Source organism: Neolamprologus brichardi, chromosome 10 (assembly GCF_056152115.1).
Source record: "Neolamprologus brichardi isolate AB-2024 chromosome 10, ASM5615211v1, whole genome shotgun sequence".
In the NCBI taxonomy this organism is placed as follows: Eukaryota; Metazoa; Chordata; class Actinopteri; order Cichliformes; family Cichlidae; genus Neolamprologus; species Neolamprologus brichardi.
Genome location: NC_142113.1, coordinates 33,292,086 through 33,319,489, shown reverse-complemented (window position 1 = coordinate 33,319,489; position 27,404 = coordinate 33,292,086). Strand labels below are relative to the sequence as shown.

At 39.6% G+C, this 27,404-nt stretch overlaps 4 protein-coding genes and 1 long non-coding RNA gene across 5 annotated transcripts; 1 reads left to right on the top strand and 4 right to left on the bottom strand.

Moving 5' to 3' along the window:
- Nucleotides 1–1,467: 1,467 nt before the first annotated feature.
- LOC148101009 (uncharacterized) lies at nt 1,468–12,447 on the top strand. Its single transcript, XR_015719700.1, has 3 exons — nt 1,468–1,650; nt 10,571–10,629; nt 10,709–12,447. It is a non-coding gene; the product is annotated as an uncharacterized LOC148101009 (long non-coding RNA).
- Nucleotides 3,925–4,869, bottom strand: LOC148101011 (olfactory receptor 8G17-like). The gene has a single exon (XM_087846938.1). It carries the CDS (start codon nt 4,867–4,869, stop codon nt 3,925–3,927), a length of 945 nt encoding a protein of 314 aa, XP_087703064.1.
- LOC148101010 (olfactory receptor 4E1-like) lies at nt 5,717–6,250 on the bottom strand. The gene has a single exon (XM_087846939.1). The coding sequence runs from the start codon at nt 6,248–6,250 to the stop codon at nt 5,717–5,719; it is 534 nt and encodes a 177-aa protein (XP_087703065.1).
- Nucleotides 12,448–16,521: 4,074 nt separating the features above from the next.
- On the bottom strand, nt 16,522–17,850 carry LOC148101008 (uncharacterized). The gene has a single exon (XM_087847565.1). It carries the CDS (start codon nt 17,848–17,850, stop codon nt 16,531–16,533), a length of 1,320 nt encoding a protein of 439 aa, XP_087703691.1. The 3' UTR covers nt 16,522–16,530.
- Nucleotides 17,851–24,082: 6,232 nt separating this feature from the next.
- LOC102786722 (olfactory receptor 8G17-like) lies at nt 24,083–25,027 on the bottom strand. The gene has a single exon (XM_006785167.3). The coding sequence runs from the start codon at nt 25,025–25,027 to the stop codon at nt 24,083–24,085; it is 945 nt and encodes a 314-aa protein (XP_006785230.3).
- Between the last annotated feature and the right edge of the window lie 2,377 nt (nt 25,028–27,404).

Below are 27,404 nucleotides of genomic sequence, written 5' to 3'. Positions count from 1 at the left end.
CTTTGTGTTCTGAACATGCACGAAAGGTCTTACAGATGGCAGGGTCATTGTATTTTAGCATAAAAATCATACTCTTTAAAAACATTTTCCTTTTAGTTAACATGAGAGAATGAGTAACTATTGATGTACTTGTAAGTGTCACAGAAATGGCTTATGTTTAAAGAAGTTTAATAGATGGTTCCAGCAGTTAAAATGTTCTTGCTTGTACATTTCTGTGATCAATATTGTAAAGGTGTGTTTATCTTGTCACAAAGAACAAGTTTTGTTACACCGCTATTATCGCAAGGTTTGGGCGTGATAATATAGGCTGTGAGCCCACGTTTAATAATCACGCTAAGGAGTTCAGCGAGCTATCTGCAAAGGCCGGGTTAGTCTACCAGCTGTATAAGGTATTTGCTATTTGCCATAACTGTATTGTAATATTGTGAAAATGTTTGGTGTTCTAATTATTTTATGTTTTAATTTAGAATGAACAAGACTGTAAAGGTATTCTTCTAGGACCTCCGAAGTGGCAGGCGGCCACGAGGTAATTTTTTGTTGTTAAAGCACAAGTGTTACTTTTGATAGACTGAAGCGCTTAAAGCCTTTGTGTTTTATGTTTGTAGTTTTCACGGCGTTCAATAAATGCAGCGAAGCACCCGTTTTGAAGAAGCCGTGCCTGTATTGTCATTTCGGAGTTACAGTGAAAACTCGCCCTAGCCAGTGCCGGTGAGAAGCTAATTACGAAGACGGCAGCTGCAGAGAGTGACGGTGAAGTGGAGCGAGAGGGCGCCATTGCATAAGCTCACCATTCTCAAGCAGCCAAGCACAGCGGCAACAACGTTGTACAACTGGAGTAAGGTGGAAATTAATAAAGGACAGTGTTAAAGGTAGAATAATAGTGGTTTAAGTCAAGTTTAAAGAGCCACAATAAGTTTCTATAACACATTTGTCAAAGTTTATTTAATTTCTACTGTACTTCAAGGTGATGCTTTTTAGTTTGGTAAATATTTCTGTGTGCTTGCTTAAGGTCAAAGTTTGAGTGAAGTTTACAAGGTCCTTTAAGAAAAGGTGCACTTAAAGTATACAGTATTTGAAATCTGAACACAGTGCACTCAATGACATTTAACTAGACTCTCGAGATTGTTGACAAAGATCTCGAAGAGCACCATGCTGTACCACTTACCGAAGTGGAAGAAAATGATGATGAACAAATTACAGAACTACAGACTGTTCGTAAAAGTGAAAGAGTAAGAACACTAACAGAAAAGGGTAAAGAGCTTCAAGAGAAGAAACTCAAAGGCCTCCAACACAGATATGCCGTTGTTTTTGAAAAATGGAGATATGAAGCAAGATTGAGCAAAGTAATATTAAGAAATGAAGTTTCCGAGAGTGAATTGAATGAGCTCATCAACAATGTAAATGTTGCCTGTGTGACACACTAATGTGTGATCCCATCAGAAGTAGTACTTGTTATAAAAAAAAAGAGAGAGATTTGTCACCGAAGTGAACTATGTGTAATGAGGTAGTTGCACCCCCCAGCCTCCGGGTGGCGCATTGCTCAGTGAGACAGAATAGCGAGGTCATAGGTCCTCCTCTCCAATATGGCAGAAGCGAGGCAAAGAGAAACTTCACCAGTCGTCTCTGTCTCATCATTTCCCTGTTTTGCAGGTTTGTAACGGGTAAAACTATATTAAAACGGTTGTAAAATATTGATAAGGAACACCGCTAAATGTGGGGGTATAAATCAGTGGGTAAACCCTGTTATTTGTTACGTTTTATGAAGTAGAAGGACTGGAAAAATGCCAAAGCCTAGCCAGCCGCGGGCGCCATTTTGGTTTCCTTTTTCCACTTATTTCAGTTCGTTTTAGCTGAATAAGCTCCCTGTTGTGTCCTGATATTGTGAATATGAATGTTAATATGCTGTTGGCAGTGAAGAGCGACTGTCTATTGGTTCTGAAAAGTGATTTTGAGAATGTTAAAGCTAAAGCTAAGCCTGCCAGCATACACATGACTCTTATGTATTTGTGAGCTAAATTGGTTTAAGACCAAGCACTGTTATGTTGGTTAAAACAATCAGAATACATAGGTATTTGGGTTAAAAGTTAAATATAATACCAATACAAAATTCGACACTGCCTAACTCCAGTGTCGAATTTTGTATATCTTGCAAACAGTTGCAAGTAAAAGTAGATCTACATATGTTTCCACTCCTCCTCCACATATTGATTATTAAGATCTCTCTCCCATTTATGAATAGCACTCAATGTGCTGCTACTATGAGTATATAGTAAAGAATAAAAGGCAGAAATAAAATGAGTTCTGTCTTTTTGTTTAATAAGAAAAGTCTCCAAATCTTCATATATAGCTGTTTCTGCAGATTGTGAAATTTAACAAAATTACAAACATGGAGGAAGCCCAAAAAAATTGTCTCTAGGAATATTAAAATTTGAATCCAGTTGCTGAAAGTTCATCAGTGTGTTGTTTAAATACAAATCGCCCTTAGCCCGTTGTTATGCCACATATCAAACAGACTGCGAGACATTCCTAGAACAAAGTCTTTTTTTCTCAATAAAGGAGTCAAAAAAATCTTCTCTGCCCAACCCTTTGTGCATTTCCCTCCAAAACCTTAATGTATTATAAATAACTGAGTTATTGTTAATCTCTTGTTTGTAATTTCTTTTTGTCACAGACAACTAGGCCCCAAAGTGAAGAAGGTGAAGCAGACCAAGAGTCAAAAAAAAAGACTGAACTTTATACACTTTGTGTTCTGAACATGCACGAAAGGTCTTACAGATGGCAGGGTCATTGTATTTTAGCATAAAAATCATACTCTTTAAAAACATTTTCCTTTTAGTTAACATGAGAGAATGAGTAACTATTGATGTACTTTATGCAGTAACTTTATGAATTTAAAGAAAACAATCTTAATGGGGGGGTTTTTACCTCACAAATGAAATGCATTTGGAAATCAACAACTTCTCAAATTTTACTGTACAAGAATCTCACTTCAGATTATCACAATGACATGCCTAATGCCAAATTGCCTTATTCTTTCAGTTTAGGTTCAGTTTCTTACATATACAATACTGAACCAAAACGGTGATATGTGCTGATTTTGTGAACTGTTCCTAATTCACTGTTCCAGTCTGATTTGCCAACATATGCACAGTAGTAAGAACAAAATTGGCTAGTGTGTGAGGGATCACATAAATGTGAGGGATTTTTCATACAAGCTAATTTTTGCAAGAAATTAAACACATTTATTCACCGGGTAAGAAGGTTTTCATGCTGATATTAGTGAATTATTCCCAATGAGTCTTTTGTCACTGGATTAATTAAAGCTCTCTCTCTCTCGTTTGCAGTATTGTTTTAATTCAGCTGTATTTTAAACGGCCTGTTTAAGTTCATATAAACATCTCAATCAGATTTAAGTCCAGAGATTGTCTTTTTTGGTTTTAAATGAAAGCTATGGTATAAGTAAGAATACTAAAAATTACTTCCATGCAAAGGTATTCTCTTGGCCTTTAAGATTCATTACATCGGTTTAACCAGGTGTTATTGCTGGTTTCATACCATTATGTTCTTTCTTAAATACTAATTATGTATTTAACTCCAATAAAACTGCACAGTCCTTGTGTCTGTGTTTAACAAAGGATTACCAGTAGATAGCGAATATTTGCTTTTGCCTTTAACGTCATCTAATGTAAATTAAACTTCATGAATGAGACAAAACCACAGATTGGCTTAAGCTTTTATTTTACACAAACACACACACACACACACACACACACACATTTTGAAATGCTGACTAAAGTTTTATACATTAGTTTCTTACAGCAGTAAAAACATTAACTTCCATCTAATTATGATTAAAATAGCTGTCAGAGATGATCTCCCTTTAGATGTTGAATTTCTATAAAAACAAACAGAAACACATTCTGTTTATGATGTCAAAACCTTCTTGGATACGCAAAACTTCAAAAGGGCTTTTTGTAGGTCTTTGGACTGCACACCATAAATAATGGGGTTCAGACTGCCTGGAAAAATACCAAAAAGAATAGCAAAGATTTTTCTGTACTCTGTGTACTGAGGGAAGCGATGCAGAGTAACACGTATCATTCCACAAAGTGTCATAATCAGATAAACAACCAGATGAGTGCTGCAGGTCTTCAACGCTTTACTGTTCAAAGACTTGTTCTTACTGGTCAGACAAACCACTGCAATGCTTGTATAGGAAAGAACTATTGCCCCTATAGAGCCCACATAAACAGCCACAGTGAAAGTGATACCATAGATGTTGTTAATGACCACACTTTCACAAGAAAGTTTAAACAAAGAGGCATTGTCACAGTAGGGGTTTGTGATCAAAGTCCTGCATCGACTCAGTCGTGTGGTCAGACCTAGAAGAATCCCAACCAAAACAAAGGCCACTCCCCAGGCACAAACTGTCAGCTTGATCATCATTTTATTGGTCATTATGGAAACATAGTGAAAAGGATTACAAATGGCCACATATCTGTCATAGGCCATAATCATGAGAACAGTGTGACTTGTGGTTCCAATCAAGTGAAAAATGTAGGCCTGAACAACACATTGATAATAACTAATGAGGCGCTCAGATGGAGGTCTCATAAGGTCTATAAGCAAACGGGGCAACACAATAGAGGTTGCAAGAATATCATTCAATGGCAAGTTGCAATAAAGGAGATACATGGGCTGGTGAAGATTCTTGTTCATGAAAATCAAAATAGTAATGCCCACATTTATAATCATTATAAACAGGTAGGAGAAAAACAAGGAAAGAAAGGCAGGGTAGAGAGAATCCTTTGAAGTGTTTAAGCCCTCTAACTGGAGGATGTAGCTGTTGTAGGTGTAGTTCTCCATCATCCTGAAAGAACGAAGCTGTTATTTTACACTTACAGATCTTATGAGATAGTACGTCCATATGATCTTATCAGAAACAATAAAAGTTACAGAAGGAACTTTATAGTAGTGAAAACAATGAGGCTGAGTTATAGAAAAGCTGATGTAAAGCTGTTGGTAGACTAATACATCAACGCACAGCTTGTTTGTCACTGTTCTCCACTGTCTTATAGGCACAGACTCCCAGAGGGGTGTCCACATTGCCTCAGATTTTGAATGATGTAATTGCAATTATAATAAGATCAAAGGTGCTTTGTTCATGAAAACTCAAGGCAGTTCCTTTGTTATCAGGGCCCTTACCAATAATCCTCCAATAGAAGGCACACAACACCCACAAGTTACCAAATTAGTAGGAACAAGCATTTTACCATTTCAATTCATTCAGATATCTTTTATTTTGACAAGGAATTTCTTTCCATCTTTTCCTTATGATACACGCAGATAGAGTGCAAAAAGCAGTGCTTCAGAAGCAGTTTCAGCAGTGTTGCATTACTCCCTTTTATTTTAGCAATCTGGTACTGACAGAAATGTAATGACTTTAATTCATATTAATAGAATTGGAGAAGTAAATTTGTAATAGTGACAGCGGATCGAGTTGGCAAAGATCTCATTTATTAAGCCAGGTTTGTCACGGTGGTGGATGGACTCAGGCACAGACTGAGTTAGCACGGTTCAACAACACTTTATTAATCACTCCGGTGCGCTATGTACACGTGAAGGGGGGGACACCAGGGTCCCGGGGATCAATAGGTCGGGGAAACACACTTGCTCCGCTCCTTGTCCAAACACTCACACTCACGGGGTCCAGGAGTCAAAACGGGCAGGTCAGACTGAGCAGAATCCCAACCAAAACAAAGGCCACCCCCCAGGCAGAAACTGTCAGCTTCATCAACATCTTATTTGTCATTACTGCAGCATAACATAGAGGATTACAGATGGCTACATATCTGTCAAAGGCCATTATTATAAGCACTGTGTGAGCTGTGGTACTAAACATATGTGTGGTGAAAGCTTGGACCACACATTCATAATAACTGATGAGGCGCTCAGACGGAGGCCTCAACATGTCTACAAGCAAACGAGGGATCATGATAGAGTTTCCAAATAAATCATTAATGGACAGATTAGAAAAAAGGATATACATGGGCTGGTGAAGACTCTTGTCAACAAAAACCAAAACAGCAATGCCCACATTTGCAACAATTAGAAACAAGTAGGAGAAAAAAAGAAAAAGAAACATAGCGTATGTGGCTTCCTGTGGGACTTTTAAACCCTCCAGCTGTATTGTGAGAATGTTGTTTGTATTTTGCATGGACCTGAAAGAACAAGACAATTTTAAAGGCATTTCAAAAGCAATTCAGTCACTATCTAAAATCACATTTTGGGTTGTCTAGACCAAAATACTAAATTTAGCTCCACAAGGGACTGATATCCACTTACGAGAACATTACACTGCCTCTGTTTTATCGAAATTTAAAACGAATTTCCTCATATGTGGCTCTCATTTTTCTTAGAAACAAAAATCGGGTAAAAAAAAAAAAAAAACAGTAAATCTTTGTTTTTACATTCATTGGGTTCCAATCAGCCCAAATATCAAAGAGAAATTAAAAATGCATGCCGTGGAAGAGTTCAGGTCTTAGGAGGTTAACCCAGTTAAGAATAAGAAAACATTTCCGAGCTAACAGCAATATTTTATCACATAATTTACGCTGTGAGTAAGTTAATGTTAATTCTTTTGAAGGTAAGCCAAGAATAAAATATCCAGGGTCCTTTTGGATCCAGTTCTTAAAAATATTACTCAGATCTTGAGATATAGAACTCCAAAATCTTTTAATTAGTTTGCATTGCCAAAAGTAATGGAAAAATGTACAAGTTTCTTTTTGACATTTGATACAGACACATCAGGTGTAATCTTATGCAGACATTAGGAGTTAGGCAGTGTCGAATTTTGTATTGGGTATCTTGCAAACAGTTGCAAGTAAAAGTAGATCTACCTATATTTCCACTCCTCCTCCACATATTGATTATTAAGATCTCTCTACCATTTATGAATAGCACTCAATGTGCTGCTACTATGAGTATATAGTAAAGAATAAAAGGCAGAAATAAAATGAGTTCTGTCTTTTTGTTTAATAAGAAAAGTCTCCAAATCTTCATATATAGCTGTTTCTGCAGATTGTGAAATTTAACAAAATTACAAACATGAAGGAAGCCCAAAAAAATTGTCTCTAGGAATATTAAAATTTGAATCCAGTTGCTGAAAGTTCATCAGTGTGTTGTTTAAATACAAATCGCCCTTAGCCCGTTGTTATGCCACATATCAAACAGACTGCGAGACATTCCTAGAACAAAGTCTTTTTTTCTCAATAAAGGAGTCAAAAAAATCTTCTCTGCCCAACCCTTTGTGCATTTCCCTCCAAAACCTTAATGTATTATAAATAACTGAGTTATTGTTAATCTCTTGTTTGTAATTTCTTTTTGTCACAGACAACTAGGCCCCAAAGTGAAGAAGGTGAAGCAGACCAAGAGTCAAAAAAAAAGACTGAACTTTATACACTTTGTGTTCTGAACATGCACGAAAGGTCTTACAGATGGCAGGGTCATTGTATTTTAGCATAAAAATCATACTCTTTAAAAACATTTTCCTTTTAGTTAACATGAGAGAATGAGTAACTATTGATGTACTTTATGCAGTAACTTTATGAATTTAAAGAAAACAATCTTAATGGGGGGTTTTTACCTCACAAATGAAATGCATTTGGAAATCAACAACTTCTCAAATTTTACTGTACAAGAATCTCACTTAAGATTATCACAATGACATGCCTAATGCCAAATTGCCTTATTCTTTCAGTTTAGGTTCAGTTTCTTACATATACAATACTGAACCAAAACGGTGATATGTGCTGATTTTGTGAACTGTTCCTAATTCACTGTTCCAGTCTGATTTGCCAACATATGCACAGTAGTAAGAACAAAATTGGCTAGTGTGTGAGGGATCACATAAATGTGAGGGATTTTTCATACAAGCTAACTTTTGCAAGAAAATAAACACATTTATTCACGGGTTAAGAAGGTTTTCATGCTGATATTAGTGAATTATTCCCAATGAGTCTTTTGTCACTGGATTAATTAAAGCTCTCTCTCTCTCGTTTGCAGTATTGTTTTAATTCAGCTGTATTTTAAACGGCCTGTTTAAGTTCATATAAACATCTCAATCAGATTTAAGTCCAGAGATTGTCTTTTTTGGTTTTAAATGAAAGCTATGGTATAAGTAAGAATACTAAAAATTACTTCCATGCAAAGGTATTCTCTTGGCCTTTAAGATTCATTACATCGGTTTAACCTGGTGTTATTGCTGGTTTCATACCATTATGTTCTTTCTTAAATACTAATTATGTATTTAACTCCAATAAAACTGCACAGTCCTTGTGTCTGTGTTTAACAAAGACTTACCAGTAGATAGCGAATATTTGCTTTTGCCTTTAACGTCATCTAATGTAAATTAAACTTCATGAATGAGACAAAACCACAGATTGGCTTAAGCTTTTATTTTACACAAACACACACACACACACACACACACACACACACACACACACACATTTTGAAATGCTGACTAAAGTTTTATACATTAGTTTCTTACAGCAGTTTCTTACAGCAGTAAAAACATTAACTTCCATCTAATTATGATTAAAATAGCTGCCCTTACCAATAATCCTCCAATATAAGGCACACAACACCCACAAGTTACCAAATTAGTAGGAACAAGCATTTTACCATTTCAATTCATTCAGATATCTTTTATTTTGACAAGGAATTTCTTTCCATCTTTTCCTCATAATACACGCAGATAGAGTGCAAAAAGCAGTGCTTCAGAAGCAGTTTCAGCAGTGTTGCATTACTCCCTTTTATTTTAGCAATCTGGTACTGACAGAAATGTAATGACTTTAATTCATATTAATAGAATTGGAGAAGTAAATTTGTAATAGTGACAGCGGATCGAGTTGGCAAAGATCTCATTTATTAAGCCAGGTTTGTCACGGTGGTGGATGGACTCAGGCACAGACTGAGTTAGCACGGTTCAACAACACTTTATTAATCACTCCGGTGCGCTATGTACACGTGAAGGGGGGGACACCAGGGTCCCGGGGATCAGAAACAAAAATCGGGTAAAAAAAAACCCCCAGTAATTCTTTGTTTTTACATTCATTGGGTTCCAATCAGCCCAAATATCAAAGAGAAATTAAAAATGCATGCCGTGGAAGAGTTCAGGTCTTAGGAGGTTAACCCAGTTAAGAATATGAAAACATTTCCGATTTAACAGCAATATTTTATCACATAATTTTTGCTGTGAGTAAGTTAATGTTAATTCTTTTGAAGGTAAGCCAAGAATGAAATATCCAGGGTCCTTTTGGATCCAGTTCTTAAAAATATTACTCAGATTTTGAGATATAGAACTCCAAAATCTTTTAATTAGTTTGCATTGCCAAAAGTAATGGAAAAATGTACAAGTTTCTTTTTGACATTTGATACAGACACATCAGGTGTAATCTTATGCAGACATTAGGAGTTAGGCAGTGTCGAATTTTGTATTGGGTATCTTGCAAACAGTTGCAAGTAAAAGTAGATCTACCTATATTTCCACTCCTCCTCCACATATTGATTATTAAGATCTCTCTCCCATTTATGAATAGCACTCAATGTGCTGCTACTATGAGTATATAGTAAAGAATAAAAGGCAGAAATAAAATGAGTTCTGTCTTTTTGTTTAATAAGAAAAGTCTCCAAATCTTCATATATAGCTGTTTCTGCAGATTGTGAAATTTAACAAAATTACAAACATGGAGGAAGCCCAAAAAAATTGTCTCTAGGAATATTAAAATTTGAATCCAGTTGCTGAAAGTTCATCAGTGTGTTGTTTAAATACAAATCGCCCTTAGCCCGTTGTTATGCCACATATCAAACAGACTGCGAGACATTCCTAGAACAAAGTCTTTGTTTCTCAATAAAGGAGTCAAAAAAATCTTCTCTGCCCAACCCTTTGTGCATTTCCCTCCAAAACCTTAATGTATTATAAATAACTGAGTTATTGTTAATCTCTTGTTTGTAATTTCTTTTTGTCACAGACAACTAGGCCCCAAAGTGAAGAAGGTGAAGCAGACCAAGAATCAGAAAAAAAGACTGAACTTTATACACTTTGTGTTCTGAACATGCACGAAAGGTCTTACAGATGGCAGGGTCATTGTATTTTAGCATAAAAATCATACTCTTTAAAAACATTTTCCTTTTAGTTAACATGAGAGAATGAGTAACTATTGATGTACTTTTAAGTGTCACAGAAATGGCTTATGTTTAAAGAAGTTTAATAGATGGTTCCAGCAGTTAAAATGTTCTTGCTTGTACATTTCTGTGATCAATATTGTAAAGGTGTGTTTATCTTGTCACAAAGAACAAGTTTTGTTACACCGCTATTATCGCAAGGTTTGGGCGTGATAATATAGGCTGTGAGCCCACGTTTAATAATCACGCTAAGGAGTTCAGCGAGCTATCTGCAAAGGCCGGGTTAGTCTACCAGCTGTATAAGGTATTTGCTATTTGCCATAACTGTATTGTAATATTGTGAAAATGTTTGGTGTTCTAATTATTTTATGTTTTAATTTAGAATGAACAAGACTGTAAAGGTATTCTTCTAGGACCTCCGAAGTGGCAGGCGGCCACGAGGTAATTTTTTGTTGTTAAAGCACAAGTGTTACTTTTGATAGACTGAAGCGCTTAAAGCCTTTGTGTTTTATGTTTGTAGTTTTCACGGCGTTCAATAAATGCAGCGAAGCACCCGTTTTGAAGAAGCCGTGCCTGTATTGTCATTTCGGAGTTACAGTGAAAACTCGCCCTAGCCAGTGCCGGTGAGAAGCTAATTACGAAGACGGCAGCTGCAGAGAGTGACGGTGAAGTGGAGCGAGAGGGCGCCATTGCATAAGCTCACCATTCTCAAGCAGCCAAGCACAGCGGCAACAACGTTGTACAACTGGAGTAAGGTGGAAATTAATAAAGGACAGTGTTAAAGGTAGAATAATAGTGGTTTAAGTCAAGTTTAAAGAGCCACAATAAGTTTCTATAACACATTTGTCAAAGTTTATTTAATTTCTACTGTACTTCAAGGTGATGCTTTTTAGTTTGGTAAATATTTCTGTGTGCTTGCTTAAGGTCAAAGTTTGAGTGAAGTTTACAAGGTCCTTTAAGAAAAGGTGCACTTAAAGTATACAGTATTTGAAATCTGAACACAGTGCACTCAATGACATTTAACTAGACTCTCGAGATTGTTGACAAAGATCTCGAAGAGCACCATGCTGTACCACTTACCGAAGTGGAAGAAAATGATGATGAACAAATTACAGAACTACAGACTGTTCGTAAAAGTGAAAGAGTAAGAACACTAACAGAAAAGGGTAAAGAGCTTCAAGAGAAGAAACTCAAAGGCCTCCAACACAGATATGCCGTTGTTTTTGAAAAATGGAGATATGAAGCAAGATTGAGCAAAGTAATATTAAGAAATGAAGTTTCCGAGAGTGAATTGAATGAGCTCATCAACAATGTAAATGTTGCCTGTGTGACACACTAATGTGTGATCCCATCAGAAGTAGTACTTGTTATAAAAAAAAAAGAGAGAGATTTGTCACCGAAGTGAACTATGTGTAATGAGGTAGTTGCACCCCCCAGCCTCCGGGTGGCGCATTGCTCAGTGAGACAGAATAGCGAGGTCATAGGTCCTCCTCTCCAATATGGCAGAAGCGAGGCAAAGAGAAACTTCACCAGTCGTCTCTGTCTCATCATTTCCCTGTTTTGCAGGTTTGTAACGGGTAAAACTATATTAAAACGGTTGTAAAATATTGATAAGGAACACCGCTAAATGTGGGGGTATAAATCAGTGGGTAAACCTTGGTATTTGTTACATTTTATGAAGTAGAAGGACTGGAAAAATGCCAAAGCCTAGCCAGCCGCGGGCGCCATTTTGGTTTCCTTTTTCCACTTATTTCAGTTCGTTTTAGCTGAATAAGCTCCCTGTTGTGTCCTGATATTGTGAATATGAATGTTAATATGCTGTTGGCAGTGAAGAGCGACTGTCTATTGGTTCTGAAAAGTGATTTTGAGAATGTTAAAGCTAAAGCTAAAGCTAAGCCTGCCAGCATACACATGACTCTTATGTATTTGTGAGCTAAATTGGTTTAAGACCAAGCACTGGTATGTTGGTTAAAACAATCAGAATACATAGGTATTTGGGTTAAAAGTTAAATAGAGGTAAAAATGTATTTGAACATGCATTTCATATTGTTTTGAATTGTCATTCAGAGAGAATAGCCGAGTAAATGATTTGATGGTCACTACACGTGAAGTATTCTTGTTTCCCATGTAAAGATCGTGGTATTGCAGCTTGAACATACAGATGGTTTTATTGTTATTTCTGTTGTATATGGAGAATGGTGATGCTGCAAATTAAAAATACACATGATTGTATAAATAAATATGGCAGAAGCGAGGCAAAGAGAAACTTCACCAGTCGTCTCTGTCTCATCATTTCCCTGTTTTGCAGGAACATTTAATCTGTTTTACCGGCCCAAACTCTGGATCGGTTACACCTGCAAAGATGTACAAACCATTTATGAACAAATACGGCAAATACAAACTCCTGATGCAGATGAAAGACGCAAAGTGGATGCATGTACATCACTTTCCTCGTTCATTGTCAGAAGAGCTGAAAAACACTTACAAGGAGACCTTGCAGATGGTGATGAAGAGCCATGGCCAGATGTTGGATCATGCTTAGGATCTGAAAGTACTAAATCAAGGTCAAAATCACGAAGGTCTAAAAGTGGTTCAAGCCAGTCATACTCACAAACAATCAAAAGAATTGAAGCAGAGGCTGAGGCAGCTGCGTGTCAGGAAATATTAGCAGTAATGGAGGATCAAGAAAGGGAAGCAGTTGAACTAAAAAAGTTGGAACTTGAAAACTTGGAAAGGCAACAAACAATGGAGGAGCAGCACAGAAAGATTGAACGCTTGGAAGAGGTTAAAAAATTTAATGCTGCAAGAGCTAAAGTAAAGTTTTATGCAGAAGCTGAAAGTATTTCAGAAAGTCGTAGTTTAGTACGCAGTATCAAAACTGAGAGCGAATCCTCAGCAATCCCTGCTCCACCACAAGTTCCCTCTCAAACTCCAAATACAACCCAAGCCCATAATGCCACAAGCCCTGCATTTGTTCCACATACTCCCACAGTCATAAACCAAGCCCAACAAAATCCTGGTGTGCAACCTAAGGGCACCACAGGCCAAGCAGTTAACGCATCAAATCCGCCATTTATCCCTAAAGCAACACAAGCTGCAGCTTCAGCAACTTATCCACAGCCAAACTTGGATCTAGTCGGCATACTAGCAGACGCAATAAGTGCTAATCGTCTTCCAACTCTGGAACCTGCACTGTTCACCGGTGACCCTTTAAAGTTCAAGGACTGGCAGTTGTCATTTGAGACCTTGATTGAAAAAAAAAACATTCCAAAGAACGAAAGACTCTATTATCTCAGGAAGTACCTTGGTGGACCCGCAAATTCAATTCAATTCAATCTTTATTGGCAGACTTTATGTCCATAAAAGCAAGACAGAAACACAACCCCCCCCCCCCCCCCCCCCAACACAAGGTATAGACCATTAAATATATATAAGTATATAAATAAGTATATAAAGCATTTGTAAAAATATAAAACCATAATATACATAAAACATAATTAATTAAAATAAATCAATAAATACACAAACACTTTAACCAGTGCTTTCTCAGACTGGATGAGTAACGGGAACCACTCACTGTCGGATCTGTAAGTGCTAAAATTATACTGTTTCTCGAACCATCCAGTCGTTCTCTAAAATTGAACATTAACTTTCTTAAAAGTGCTTTAAAAGTCCAGACACCCACAGCTACAAACATCTGGCTGGCACTACCACTTCTAGGTATCCTGCAAAGGATTCTCATTGCATCATTATATGCAACATGCAGCTTCAGCATGCTACATTGTTTGTAGGATGACCACAAGGGGGCAGTATATAGCGGTGTGCAATACGCTTTAAACAAAGCCACTTTAACTGGAAGTGAACAAAAGCTGAATTTGCGTGCAATCGTATTTGCCTGCACATAGAGCTTGCATCGTTGTCTGTACATGTCATCATCATCATTCATTTGCTCAGTAATAAAGTGACCGAGGTATTTCACCTTTTTATGAACTTCAAGAGTTTTTTGTGCCAGTTTAAACAAAGGAAAATTTAGCTGTTTATCCTGCTTGGTTCTACATATCAAAACAGCACTTTTAGCAGCATTGTACTCAATGTCATATTGCACACCATATTCAGTACAGACATTAAGAAGATCCTGTAATCCAGCACTGCTTGGACTAAAAACAACCAGGTCATCTGCATACATAAGATGATTTATCAATGTTTTACCTAATATACACCCAGTGTTACAGGCTCTCAGCTGTATGGACAAATCATCAACATATAAATTAAATAAAATTGGAGACAAAATCCCACCCTGTCTGACACCATTGCTGACACCAAAGGGGGCAGAAATACTGCTTCCCCATTTAACCTGCATGTTCTGATGAGCGTACCAGTAAGAGAGAATCCTCACGATGTATTGAGGAACCCCCCGTGTCTTCAATTTATCAAAAAGTTTTCTGTGGTTCACTCGATCAAAAGCCTTAGAGGCATCAATGAAACACATGAGGACAGATGAATTTTTAGCCCTATACAAACTGACTATTTCCTTGAGTGCATATATGCACATGTCAGTGCCGTGCTTTGGTTTGAAGCCAAACTGATTATCCAGAGAAGAGATGAACACACTAACTCTGTCAAACAAGATTCTTTCTAACACCTTAGATAAAATACTGGCTAGTGCAATTGGCCTGTAATTATCCAAACAGCTCACTTTTGCAGCTTTGTCCTTCATAACTGGTACCAGTAAAATACACAGCATTGAGTCTGGTAATATGCCATGAATCATAAACCCAGTGAAACAGAGTGCTAAAAGAGGAGCTAGCCTTAAACTAGCATGTTTTAAATGTTCTGCAGTGATGCGATCCAAACCAGAAGCTTTATTATCAGACAACCTATGAATGGCTTCATATACTTCATGTGTCCCTACACTTATTGTGTCATTACTCATGTCAAGATTGCCCTCATATGGATCACTTTTTATACAGCTAAACAACGCACTGTAATGCTGTCTCCATAATGCTGCAATGTTATCTGCCCCAGAAACACCTTCAACAGTTGATGGTAGAGATGGTTTACAGTTATTAAGAGCTTTCACCTCTTTCCAAAAATCTGCCATATTATTACACAGCATTTTCCTGGCCAAAGAATCTGCTCTCAGTATTTGCTCATTTTTAGTTATAAAGCGAACAGCGTACTTATATCTGGCATTCGCACATTTTTTCTGTTCAAATTCTGGGCCTTGTTTAGGTCTTCCAGCCATGGCCCAACATTTATAAGCTATGCGAGCTTCATCATGATACATGGATACATGTTCTTTCCAGCCAGGTCTGATGTTAGGTTTCTTATGCTTATATTGTTTATCAAGCAGTGTACCACTTTCATACAGAGCAGTCACTATATCATCATACATGGAGCAGAGTAAATGTTTATGCACAGCATTCTTACAGTTGACATCCTTGCACAAAAGAGCTTCTTTGGGCAAAGAAATGTTGTTCAGATGTATATCGGTATTACTATGATAAGCTAAGAAATCATCTTCACTACATGCTGACCAGTCTAATTTTACACTGGTAGCAATATTAGTAATATTATTCCCAGTTGTTGCTGGCATTTGTTCCACATTCACAGTAAAACCAAAAGGTATATGATCGGACACAGTTACCTCATACCTAATAGTCATGTTTGCTAAAGCTGCATGCCCATCAGCTGTACAGATACAGTGGTCCAGCCATGATGTACTATGCCAGGCTTCACTTATGTATGTATAGCTATCTGCAGGCAGTAACACTTTGGTAGACAAGATAAGATTATTAACTTGACAAAAGTGAGTTAAGTGGTTAGCAAACCGAGAACTGCTGTCTGTGAGATCAGCATTAAAATCACCCAAAACATATATGCTGTAAGTATCGTTGTCTTGAATAAATGCATTAATAAAAGCCAGCCTACTGAGGTATTCTTGCTCATTGTGACAAGATTCATAGGGAGTATAAATATTAAGAATGATAAAACTACTATTGTTCTGTGTATATTGTATACCAATACACCAGTCTACATCCAGTCTAATGGGCTTTATCACAGGGTCTATTTTTTTATCCCAGAGCACAGCAACCCCTCCAGGTATTCTGCCTCTGACTATAGCTGTGCTGAGATCAGTTGTTGATTCCCCCACTCCCAAAAAACTTGCATTTAGACAGTTAAGTTTTCCCAGGTCCTGTTTGGACAACCATGTCTCCTGCAAGCATAAAATGTCACATTCTGCAAGCAGACTGTCCACAACAATCCATCGAGCTTTGTCCCCTGCACTCTGTCCCAAACGTAGACCACGACAGTTGTAAGATAATATCCTAATAGACATCTTCATGTTGATACATTGGTACCAAAAGGCGCAGTTATCTCCCCTGCTGGATCCCCTGAGCTTGGCACCACCGTACCGGTCTTACGAGGTTCATAAAAACGCCGGACCAGAGCCCCTTCAGGCCAGAGTTCAGGATTGTACATTTCACCCACATCATTACATTCAGCAGTAACCTTGAAAGAGCCGAACCTGCTACGTTTACCAGCAATTTTTTGACAGGTCACATCTCTTTTGAGTTTCTCTCTCAAATACAGAGCAAGAGTTTCTGCATCTACATCCAGGGCAAATTTAGTGGCAAACACGCTCACCAATTTAGTTTTCACAGTTCTGATTGTACTCACAGCTCCAGTGCCAATAATCGATACAGGTCCAGGCCTCTTATTGTGTCCAGTGGTAACAGCATGCATTCCTGAACCCGCATTAACCTTCTCCAGCTCGTGACGAGGCTTGCCATTTTTCACAACTTTACTCCATTGTGGGGAGCATGTAGAAAGCACTGTCTCAACGGGATCCTCCGTCGTTGCAGTAGTTTCCATATTACGACCTGAGGCTGTCGTCGGAGCCCGATCTTGACCACGTAGCAACATCTCCGGACAAAACGCTGACACTGTGCTTGTCCCAGTCCTTGAAGCAGCCAAAGCTCCGGCTTCCTGCCTTCCGCGCGGGCCGCCTTTACTTCGACTCCCCCACCGCTCCTCTGCGTGTTTCCCCAGGGGAAAGTGGGAAGCGGTCCCCGACCCCTGAGCATTCAGCGTAACAGGCTCAGCCGGTACCTCAGGCCGACACTCAAGAGCAGTCACACGGTGGTCGACCTCCACAGCAGTGGTCATGACTTGCTCGCAGACATCTGCCTGTAGTTTAACTACATGTTTTAAAGCACCGACCTCAGCACACAGCTGGTCCATTCGCCGTAGTAGACAACACACATCCATGCTGGAGTATGTAACAGGCGGCAAATCATCCAGGTGATGAGATACAAATCTTGGGATATTCTCCCCACACTCATTCAGCACTTTAAGACAGAGTTTAATATTGTTGGCGTCTTTATGCTGTCCTTTATATCCGACGCACCGCTGTGAGGTAGTGGGGCAGAGCTCAAACAAAACTTTCTTGGAGGCTTCAATCCCCTCGGATTCAAATGTGTTCGTGGCCAACAACACAATTTCATCCTGACTTAAAGTTTTGATTTTTACAGCAAGGAAATTAAGTAGTTCATCCTCTACAATTACCCTTCCATCAGTTGTTTTATATATCTCTGGTTTTAATCGTGACCGTTTGAAAGACGGAGCTACGTCTGCACCACCACCTGCTACATCCGCCATTTTGATTCAATCAAAAAAAGAGAGTGGTTGAAGGATTTCTCCTAGTGGGCACAGATGAAGCGTATGATGCAGCTTGGGAAGTGCTGGAAAGGCGCTTTGGAGATCTGTTCACTATAGGAAAATGCTTCAGAGACAAATGGTAAATGGCCTGTATTTGTATAGCGCTTTTACTAGTCCCCCCTAGGAACCCCAAAGCGCTTTACACACCCAGTCACACACACATTCACACACTGGTGGAGGCCAGCTACAGTTGTAGCCACAGCTACCCTGGGGCAGACTGACAGAAGCCAGGCTGCCATATCGCGCCATCGGCCCTTCTGGCCAACACCAGTAGGCGGTAGGTGAAGTGTCTTGCCCAAGGACACAACGACCGAGACTGTCCGAGCCGGGGCTCGAACCAGTAACCTTCCGATTACAAGGCGAACTCCCAACTCTTGAGCAACGATCGCCCAACGATCGTGACAAACTTCACAGTTGGCCTAAAATAAGCTCCAAGGATGGAAGTGAGTTGAGAGAGTTTGCTGACTTCCTTAGAAGTTGTGAAGCTGCAATGCCACACATAAAGACATTAGAGGTTCTCAATGACTGTATGGAAATTCAGAAACTCTTGCTGAAACTTCCAGACTGGTTGACAACAAGATGGAATCGCGCAGCGATGAAAATAAGAAAAACCCTTAATGGAGAGTATCCATCATTTCACATGTTTACAGATTTTGTATCTACTGAAGCAGACTTAGCATGTGACCCCATAGCTTCAATGCAAGCCCTCAAGGGTTTGGAAATCAGTAAACCCAAACACTCACACAGCCAAGTCGTTCAAGCTAAAACATTGACGACAACTTCAAGTCACTTAACCAACTCAAGTCACGTAAATCCTATGACCTGCCTTTACTGCAAAAGAAATGGTCACACTCTGGATAAATGCTTCAAATTCATGAAAAAATCAGTCCAGGATCGTATCAAGTTTGTACAAGCAGAAAGGCTGTGTTTTGGATGTTTAAAGGGGGGACATCATTCTAAGAAGTGTGATAAAAGGAATACGTGTGAGAAATGCCAGAAGAAGCATCCCACGTGTCTGCATGATGACAAGTTTGTAGAGCGTAAAAGGATAATGCCTGCAATGAATGATAACTCTCAAGACAAGGACGAAGGAGATGAACCAGCAACCGCAATCTCTAATAGAGTAACTCAAGTAACTTCGAGCACACTGACATCCTCCATTCTACCTGTCTGGGTTTCATCAAAAAATCACCCTGACAGAGAAGTTCTAGTATATGCCCTCCTCGATTCTCAGAGCGATACATCCTTTATCTTGGATGAAGTAGCCCAGGATCTCGACACAGATAAGAGTAAGGCTCATCTAAGACTATCGACCATGTCCGCCAAGTCAACAGTCATACCATGTGAGAAACTGGTAAATCTTCAAGTTAGAGGCTACAAGCAGGAAAAGAGAATTACATTGCCACCGGTCTATACAAGAGAGTTCATCCCTGTGAACAGATCACACATCCCGACGTCTGAAACTGCTTTGAATTGGCCTCACCTCGAAAGGCTGGCAGATAGGTTACCTCCAATGCTTGAATGCGAAGTTGGTCTGCTTCTCGGCTATAACTGTCAGCAAGCCCTTCTTCCACGGGAAGTCATTGCAGGTGAGGAGCCTTACGCACAGCTAACTGATCTCGGCTGGAACATAGTTGGTTGTACGTCTCAAGTTCAAAATCACAATGATGATATTGGCATAAGCCACAGAATCATTGTTCGAGAAGTTACTCCCGCAGTACAACAAGCAGTTGAACTCAGGCAAGAAGTGCATTTTGTATGCAGAACTCAAGTGAAGGAAGTGGGTCCAGCTGATGTAATAAAGGCTTTGGGATGTGATTTCTCTGAGCATGCAACAGATGACAATCCAGTCTCTCAGGAAGACATTTTGTTCATGTCAAAGGCATAAGGCAAAAGGAAAACGGTCACTATGAACTCCCATTGCCATTCAAAACAAACAATAAACAATGCGCTGAGCATAGACTGTCTTCGTTGGAACGTCGGCTCAGAAGAGATAAGAAATACTATGAAGATTACGTCAAGTTCATGGACGACATCATAGCCCGTGGAGACGCAGAGAAGGTCCCAGAGCAAGAACTGGATAATGAGGCAGCATGGTATATACCACACCATGGGGTCTACCACCCCCACAAGCCTGAGAAGATACGTGTGGTTTTTGATTGTTCGGCCCGTTTCCAGGGGACATCTCTTAGCGATCACCTTCTGACTGGGCCAGATCTTACCAACGCACTGATTGGAGTGTTATGTCGATTCAGAAAGGGCCCCATCGCCATCATGTGTGACGTGGAGAGGATGTTCCACCAGTTCCATGTCATCAAGGAGCATCAAGACTATTTGAGATTTCTTTGGTGGGACAAAGGCAATTTAAACTCTGAGCCTTCAGTGTACAGGATGAGAGTGCATCTTTTCAGAGCAGCTTCATCTCCCGGATGCTGCAATTTCGGACTCAAACATATTGCTTCTCAAGGTAGAAACAGATTCAGCGAAGAGACTATTGAGTTCATTCAACGAGGTTTTTACGTTGATGACGGACTCGCTAGTGTGACATCAACAGTCGAAGCCATACAGTTGGTAAATGAGTCAAGGGCACTTTGTAAAACAGGCAACCTACATCTGCATAGGTCTGTGTCAAATGATAAAGAAGTGCTTGCAGCTATTCCTCAAGAGGAACAGGCTAAAGCCAAAGACCAGGACATGGCTCTTGGAGAACTCCACATTGAACGTGCACTTGGAGTACAATGGTGCATAGAGGCAGATGAATTCCAATTCAGAGTCCAAGTTAAAGACAACCCATTGACAAGGAGAGGGGTGCTCTCGATTGTTGCTTCAGTCTTTGACCCCCTTGGGTTCGTTGCCCCATTCATATTAATTGGAAAGCAAATACTTCAAACATAAATAATGATGCTAAAAGATTTCACACATTTGTCGCCAATCGAATTCAACGAATAAGACAAAGCACAAGTCCTGGGAAATGGCAGCATGTCAGCTCAGAGGAAAATCCAGCTGATCAGGCCTCAAGAGGTTTAAATGCTACTCAGTTGAAAGAGTCAAACTGGTTGAAAGGTCCCGATTTTCTTTGGAAACAAGATCTTCCAGTCAAAGATGAAATGGTGGGAGAGGTTGAAGAAATGGATCCTGGAGTCCGTAAAGGCTATATGCACACAGTACATTCGAAGGAAGCAAACCCAGTGCTAGAGCGTTTAAAGAAGTTCTCCAGTTGGTCGAGAGCTATCAAGGCCATTGCCAGGCTCAGGCGATTCATCAAAGAGTACAAGGGTGTTCAACAATGAACGAACAAAGTGACAGATCTTGAAGAAGGAAAGGACACAGAATTATTCATCATCAAGCTAGTGCAAAGAGACGTCTTTACTGAGGAAATACAGAAGATCAGATCTCAAGGAGAAAATTCTCTGCACAAGCGCAGCAGACTAAAGCAGTTATATGCCTTTTTGGACAAGTCAGATGTTCTCAGGGTGGGAGGAAGATTATCTCAATCAGCTTTACACTATGATGTAAAACACCCTGCAATTCTCCCCAAGGAGTCCCATGTGTCAGCCCTACTCGTCAAACACTATCATGAACGTGCACATCACCAGGGAAGAGGGATGACAATAAATGAACTACGGGCAAATGGCATATGGATTTTAGGATGTGGGAGTGTTGTTTCTTCACACATCTACCATTGTGTTAAGTGCAGAAGATACAGAAAGGCTACAAATGTCCAACAGATGTCAGATTTGCCAGAAGTGAGAACAGAAACGACACCTCCTTTCACGTATTGTGGCGTCGACTGTTTCGGGCCATTCATGGTAAAGGAAGGAAGAAAGGAAGTCAAAAGGTATGGACTATTGTTCATGTGTTTATGTTCACGAGCTGTGCACATTGAAACACTAGATGACTTATCGACAGATGTCTTCATGAACGCTCTTCGAGTTCTGATAGCCAAATGAGGTCCTGTCCGGCAATTAAGATGCGACCAAGGGACAAACTTTATGGGCGCCAAAAGAGAACTTTTGGAGCTAATGAAGGATAATGATCAAGAACCACAAAGAGCTATGGGTTGTGAATTTGTGGTGAACGTTCCGGCAGCTAGCCACATCGAGGGCGTCTGGGAACGTCAAATTCGAACAGTACGAAGTGTACTGACAGCGATGCTGGACAAGGTCTCAAACAGACTCGATACAGCTAGTCTAAGAACACTGCTTTACGAGACAATGGCCATCATTAACAGCAGACCTTTAAGTGTTGAGTATCTCAACGATCCCTTGGGACCAGAGCCACTAACTCCCAATCACATATTAACGATGAAATCTTTGGTTATTCTTCCACCTCCAGGAGAGTTTTGCAGAGAGGAAATTTCTAGCAAATGAGTTTTGGCAAAGGTGGAGGCGAGAGTATCTGTTAAATCTCCAGCGGCGACAGAAGTGACAGAACGTCTCACGAAACCTGCGAGTAAATGACATTGTGATACTGCAGGATGATAATGCTCCAAGATGTAAATGGAAACTTGCTCTAAAAGTAGAGGCTATAGAGAGCCCAGATGGCAAGGTTCGAAAGGTGAAGCTCAAGACCAGTGAAACTACCTTTGACGGGGGAAAACCACTGACAAGGCTGATATATCTGGAAAGACCTATTCACAAGGTAGTGACTTTACTGGAGACTGACATGCAAAGTGAACCAGACTCTAATGTTGACACTCATTAGAAAATCATATGGCAAACAATGAGTGATTTTGGTGGGAGTGTAAGTGTCACAGAAATGGCTTATGTTTAAAGAAGTTTAATAGATGGTTCCAGCAGTTAAAATGTTCTTGCTTGTACATTTCTGTGGTCAATATTGTAAAGGTGTGTTTATCTTGTCACAAGGAACAAGTTTTGTTACACCGCTATTGTCGCAAGGTTTGGGCGTGATAATATAGGCTGTGAGCCCACGTTTAATAATCACGCTAAGGAGTTCAGCGAGCTATCTGCAAAAGCAGGGTTAGTCTACCAGCTGTATAAGGTATTTGCTATTTGCCATAACTGTATTGTAATATTGTGAACATTTGTAATGTATGGTGTTCTAATTATTTTATGTTTGAATTCAGAATGTACAAGACTGTAAAGGTATTCTTCTAGGACCTCCGTAGTGGCAGGCGGCCACGAGGTAATTTTTTGTTGTTAAAGCACAAGTGTTACTTTTGATAGACTGAAGCGCTTAAAGCCTTTGTGTTTTATGTTTGTAGTTGTCACGGCATTCAATAAATGCAGCGAAGCGCCCGTCTTGAAGAAGCCGTGCCTGTGTTGTCATTTCGGAGTTACAGTACTTTATGCAGTAACTTTATGAATTTAAAGAAAAAATCTTAATGGGTTTTTTTTACCTCACAAATGAAATGCATTTAGAAATCAACAACTTCTCAAATTTTACTGTACAAGAATCTCACTTAAGATTATCACAATGACATGCCTAATGCCAAATTGCCTTATTCTTTCAGTTTAGGTTCAGTTTTTTACATATACAATACTGAACCAAAACGGTGATATGTACTGATTTTGTGAACTGTTCCTAATTCACTGTTCCAGTCTGATTAGCCAACATATGCACAGTAGTAAGAACAAAATTGGCTAGTGTGCATGTGTCATAAATGTGAGGGATTTTTCATACAAGCTAATTTTTGCGAGAAAATAAACACATTTATTCACGGGGTAAGAAGGTTTTCATGCTGATATTGGTGAAATATTCCCAATGAGTCTTTTGTCACTGGATTAATTAAAGCTCTCTCTCTCATTTGCAATATTGTTTTAATTCAGCTGTATTTTAAACGGCCTGCTTAAGTTCATATAAACATCTCAATCAGATTTAAGTCCAGAGATTGTCTTTTTTGGTTACCAGCAGATAGCGAATATTTGCTTTTGCCTTTAACGTCATCTAATGTAAATCAAACTTCATGAATGAGACAAAACCACAGATTGGCTTAAGCTTTTATTTTACACAAACAAACACACACACACACACACACACACACACACACACACACACACACATTTTGAAATGCTGACTAAAGTTTTATACATTAGTTTCTTACAGCAGCAAAAACATTAACTTCCATCTAATTATGAATAAAATAGCTGTCAGAGATGATCTCCCTTTAGATGTTGAATTTCTATAAAAAACAAACAGAAACACATTCTGTTTACGATGCCAAAACCTTCTTGGATACGCAAAACTTCAAAAGGGCTTTTTTTAGGTCTTTGGACTGCACACCATAAATAATGGGGTTCAGACTGCCTGGAACCATATAACACAGAAGAGCAGAGATTTTTCTGTACTGTGAGTACTGAGGGAAGCGATGCAGAGTAATGAGTGTCATTCCACTAAGTGTCAGAATCAGATAAACAACCAGATGAGTGCTGCAGGTCTTCAACGCTTTACTGTTCAAAGACTTGTTCTTACTGGTCAGACAAACCACTGCAATGCTTGTATAGGAAAGAACTATTGCCCCTATAGAGCCCACATAAACAGCCACGGTGAAAGTGATACCATAGATGTTGTTAATGACCACACTTTCACAAGAAAGTTTAAACAAAGAGGCATTGTCACAGTAGGGGTTTGTGATCAAAGTCCTGCATCGATTCAGTCGTGTGGTCAGACCTAGAAGAATCCCGACCAAAACAAAGGCCACTCCCCAGGCACAAACTGTCAGCTTGATCATCATTTTGTTGGTCATTATGGAAACATAGTGAAAAGGATTACAAATGGCCACATATCTGTCATAGGCCATAATCATGAGAACAGTGTGACTTGTGGTTCCAATCAAGCTTGCAATGTAGGCCTGAACAACACATTGATAATAACTAATGAGGCGCTCAGATGGAGGTCTCATAAGGTCTATAAGCAAACGGGGCAACACGATAGAGTTTACAAGAATATCATTCAGTGGCAAGTTGCAAAAAAGGAGATACATGGGCTGGTGAAGATTCTTGTTCATGAAAATCAAAATAGTAATGCCCACATTTATAATCATTATAAACAGGTAGGAGAAAAACAAGAAAAGAAAGGCAGGGTAGAGAGAATCCTTTGAAGTGTTTAAGCCCTCTAACTGGAGGATGTAGCTGTTGTAGGTGTAGTTCTCCATCATCCTGAAAAAACGAAGCTGTTATTTTACACTTACAGATCTTATGAGATAGTAAGTCCATATGATCTTATCAGAAACAATAAAAGTTACAGAAGGAACTTTATAGTAGTGAAAACAATGAGGCTGAGTTATAGAAAAGCTGATGTAAAGCTGTTGGTAGACTACTACATCAACGCACAGCTTGTTTGTCACTGTTCTCCGCTGTCTTATAGGCACAGACTCCCAGAGGGTGTCCACATTGCCTCAGATTTTGAATGATGTAATTGCAATTATAATAAGATCAAAGGTGCTTTGTTCATGAAAACTCAAGGCAATTCCTTTGTTATCAGGGCCCTTACCAATAATCCTCCAATTGAAGGCACACAACACCCACAAGTTACCAAAATAGCTATGATAAGAAAACCCTAATGGACATAATGCAACCTTTCCACTGCCCAGAGAAAGAGGTCATCCCCTCCTCCAGCAGATTGTCAACTCGCAAGAGCTCATACATGAGTTTAGACAAGGTCTTCAGGCCTTCCAGTGCTCTGGTCACAGTTTCATCAGGGGAAGTATTGTTGAGAAGAGAAGTGGGTCCTAATTGCTCTGCTAATCCTTCTACTGCATCACAAGTTAAGTTTGCCTTCCTATGCACATTGTAGTGGACGTAATTAATAAGGTCCACAGTCTAATTTGGAGTAATTGGGATAATTGAAATAATCCCCACAACTACTGGCAACTTTTTAAACCCAGCCACAATTTGGTCAGCCAATTTATATTTGTTTGGAACCTCTCTAGGCAGCCCAATAGCCTCTATATACGTTGGTGAACCCACAGAAAGGTCAAATGAGCATATCGAGCGCTTCCTCAAAACATGGCATCCACGCCTCGCTGTTAATTGGGCAGTGCCGGGTTCACCCAGTCGCAGCCCCTTTTCACCCACTAAAACTAAAGGCGCCCCGACACGTACCATGGCACACAGGCCAGAAGTCCAGCTAGGGATTCTGACGAATAGCCTGTACTCACCGATACGTCACAGCGCACCAGTCAGAGTCGACATCTCCCGCGTCGTGCTTGTGGCTTCCCTGATTGCTTACTGTAAAATTAAAACAAGTATAGTTAGCTTTTTTTGGAGTGAAATGTCCTGGACCTGTTTTGTTGTCAATTTGTGGGGACAGCCTGGCCAAAGTGGAGTAGTTTCCTGTAGAAACAGCACTTCCAGTTAATTTAAACATACAACCAAGTCCCCATGTATCAATGGGATACAGAGGACCAGGTTCAGTGAATACATGTGGGCGGGCGGCTGCGCACGCCACACAGTCTAACACCTTTTGCTCTTTTGTATTTTAAATTAGCCAATCTAGCCACAGATTGCTATCTTTATACTCACTAGGTGTCGGTTCTCTTAGTTGTTACGCTTCTTTTCTCTCTCTGGGCCCTCTGTCCCCCTTTAACGGATGGACCACATGTGGGATGACCACTGTATTCGGGCAATTGACATAGCTTTCGTAATAGTCTGTGATTTTATGCTAATACTCTCAGACCTCCCATTACTTTCCAGCTTCACCCAATTCTTGTTGTTTCCTGCTGCCACCTTTGTGCTCAAACTAGAACCTCGGGTGATTCTCTGCGCTCTTTTCCACTTCTTGCTTCAAACTCAGGGGTGGAATACCCTGAGCTCCGGGATTTTTTCTGACTCAGCCAAGTCAGGACCTCCGGCCTCTTTGGTGCAGTGCTTCTGGATTTCCACCAACCCCCTTCGTGATTATTGATGTGGTTCTAGAGTCCTCACGAGGTGACTAGCAGGAGCCCAAATGGCATGACCCTTGACCCCAATTGCTGTCTTGGCAGTCTCAGCTTCTGCTGCCAAGGATCCTCATATCTCCGTGGCCTCATCTAGTGTCTGCTCCTTTCTCTGTAAGAGACAGAAAACGAAAACACCTCTCTGCCTAGCCTTAATAATCTACTGTTATTATCCATTGTTCTTCTAGTGATTCAAAGTTGGTTTAGAATATCATATTCGGAGCTCTCTGACCCAGAGACTTATTCTAATCATAATCTATGTGTTTAAGTGTGTTTGCAATTACCCCTCTGCGCTCTAAGTAATTTCAGTATACAATATATCAGTCCGGACAGACACTCGGAACAAAGCTTTTGGCCTTCAAAAGACTGAGTGCCAACTCTTATGAGCACATTCGCAATGTGTGTATGAAAATAATTATTGCTGCTTATTTTAGTAAAATAAATCAAACATTTTCAACCCTAAACTTCCCTCCTTGAATATATTTACAGTGTAAAACAGTGATAAACAAAGTCTAAGTCCCGGTACTGTGGCTTCTGTGGTGATTTCTCCCGAATCCCACACAGTGCTCGAGTCCATGGCGTGAATTGTGAAACAGCA

Bases quoted from the DNA above. Each gene is read 5' to 3' on its own strand.
- LOC102786722 (XM_006785167.3), bottom strand. From the start codon at position 25,027: ATGATGGAGAACTACACCTACAACAGCTACATCCTCCAGTTAGAGGGC.
- LOC148101011 (XM_087846938.1), bottom strand. From the start codon at position 4,869: ATGATGGAGAACTACACCTACAACAGCTACATCCTCCAGTTAGAGGGC.
- LOC148101010 (XM_087846939.1), bottom strand. From the start codon at position 6,250: ATGCCTTTAAAATTGTCTTGTTCTTTCAGGTCCATGCAAAATACAAAC.
- LOC148101008 (XM_087847565.1), bottom strand. From the start codon at position 17,850: ATGGCGGATGTAGCAGGTGGTGGTGCAGACGTAGCTCCGTCTTTCAAA.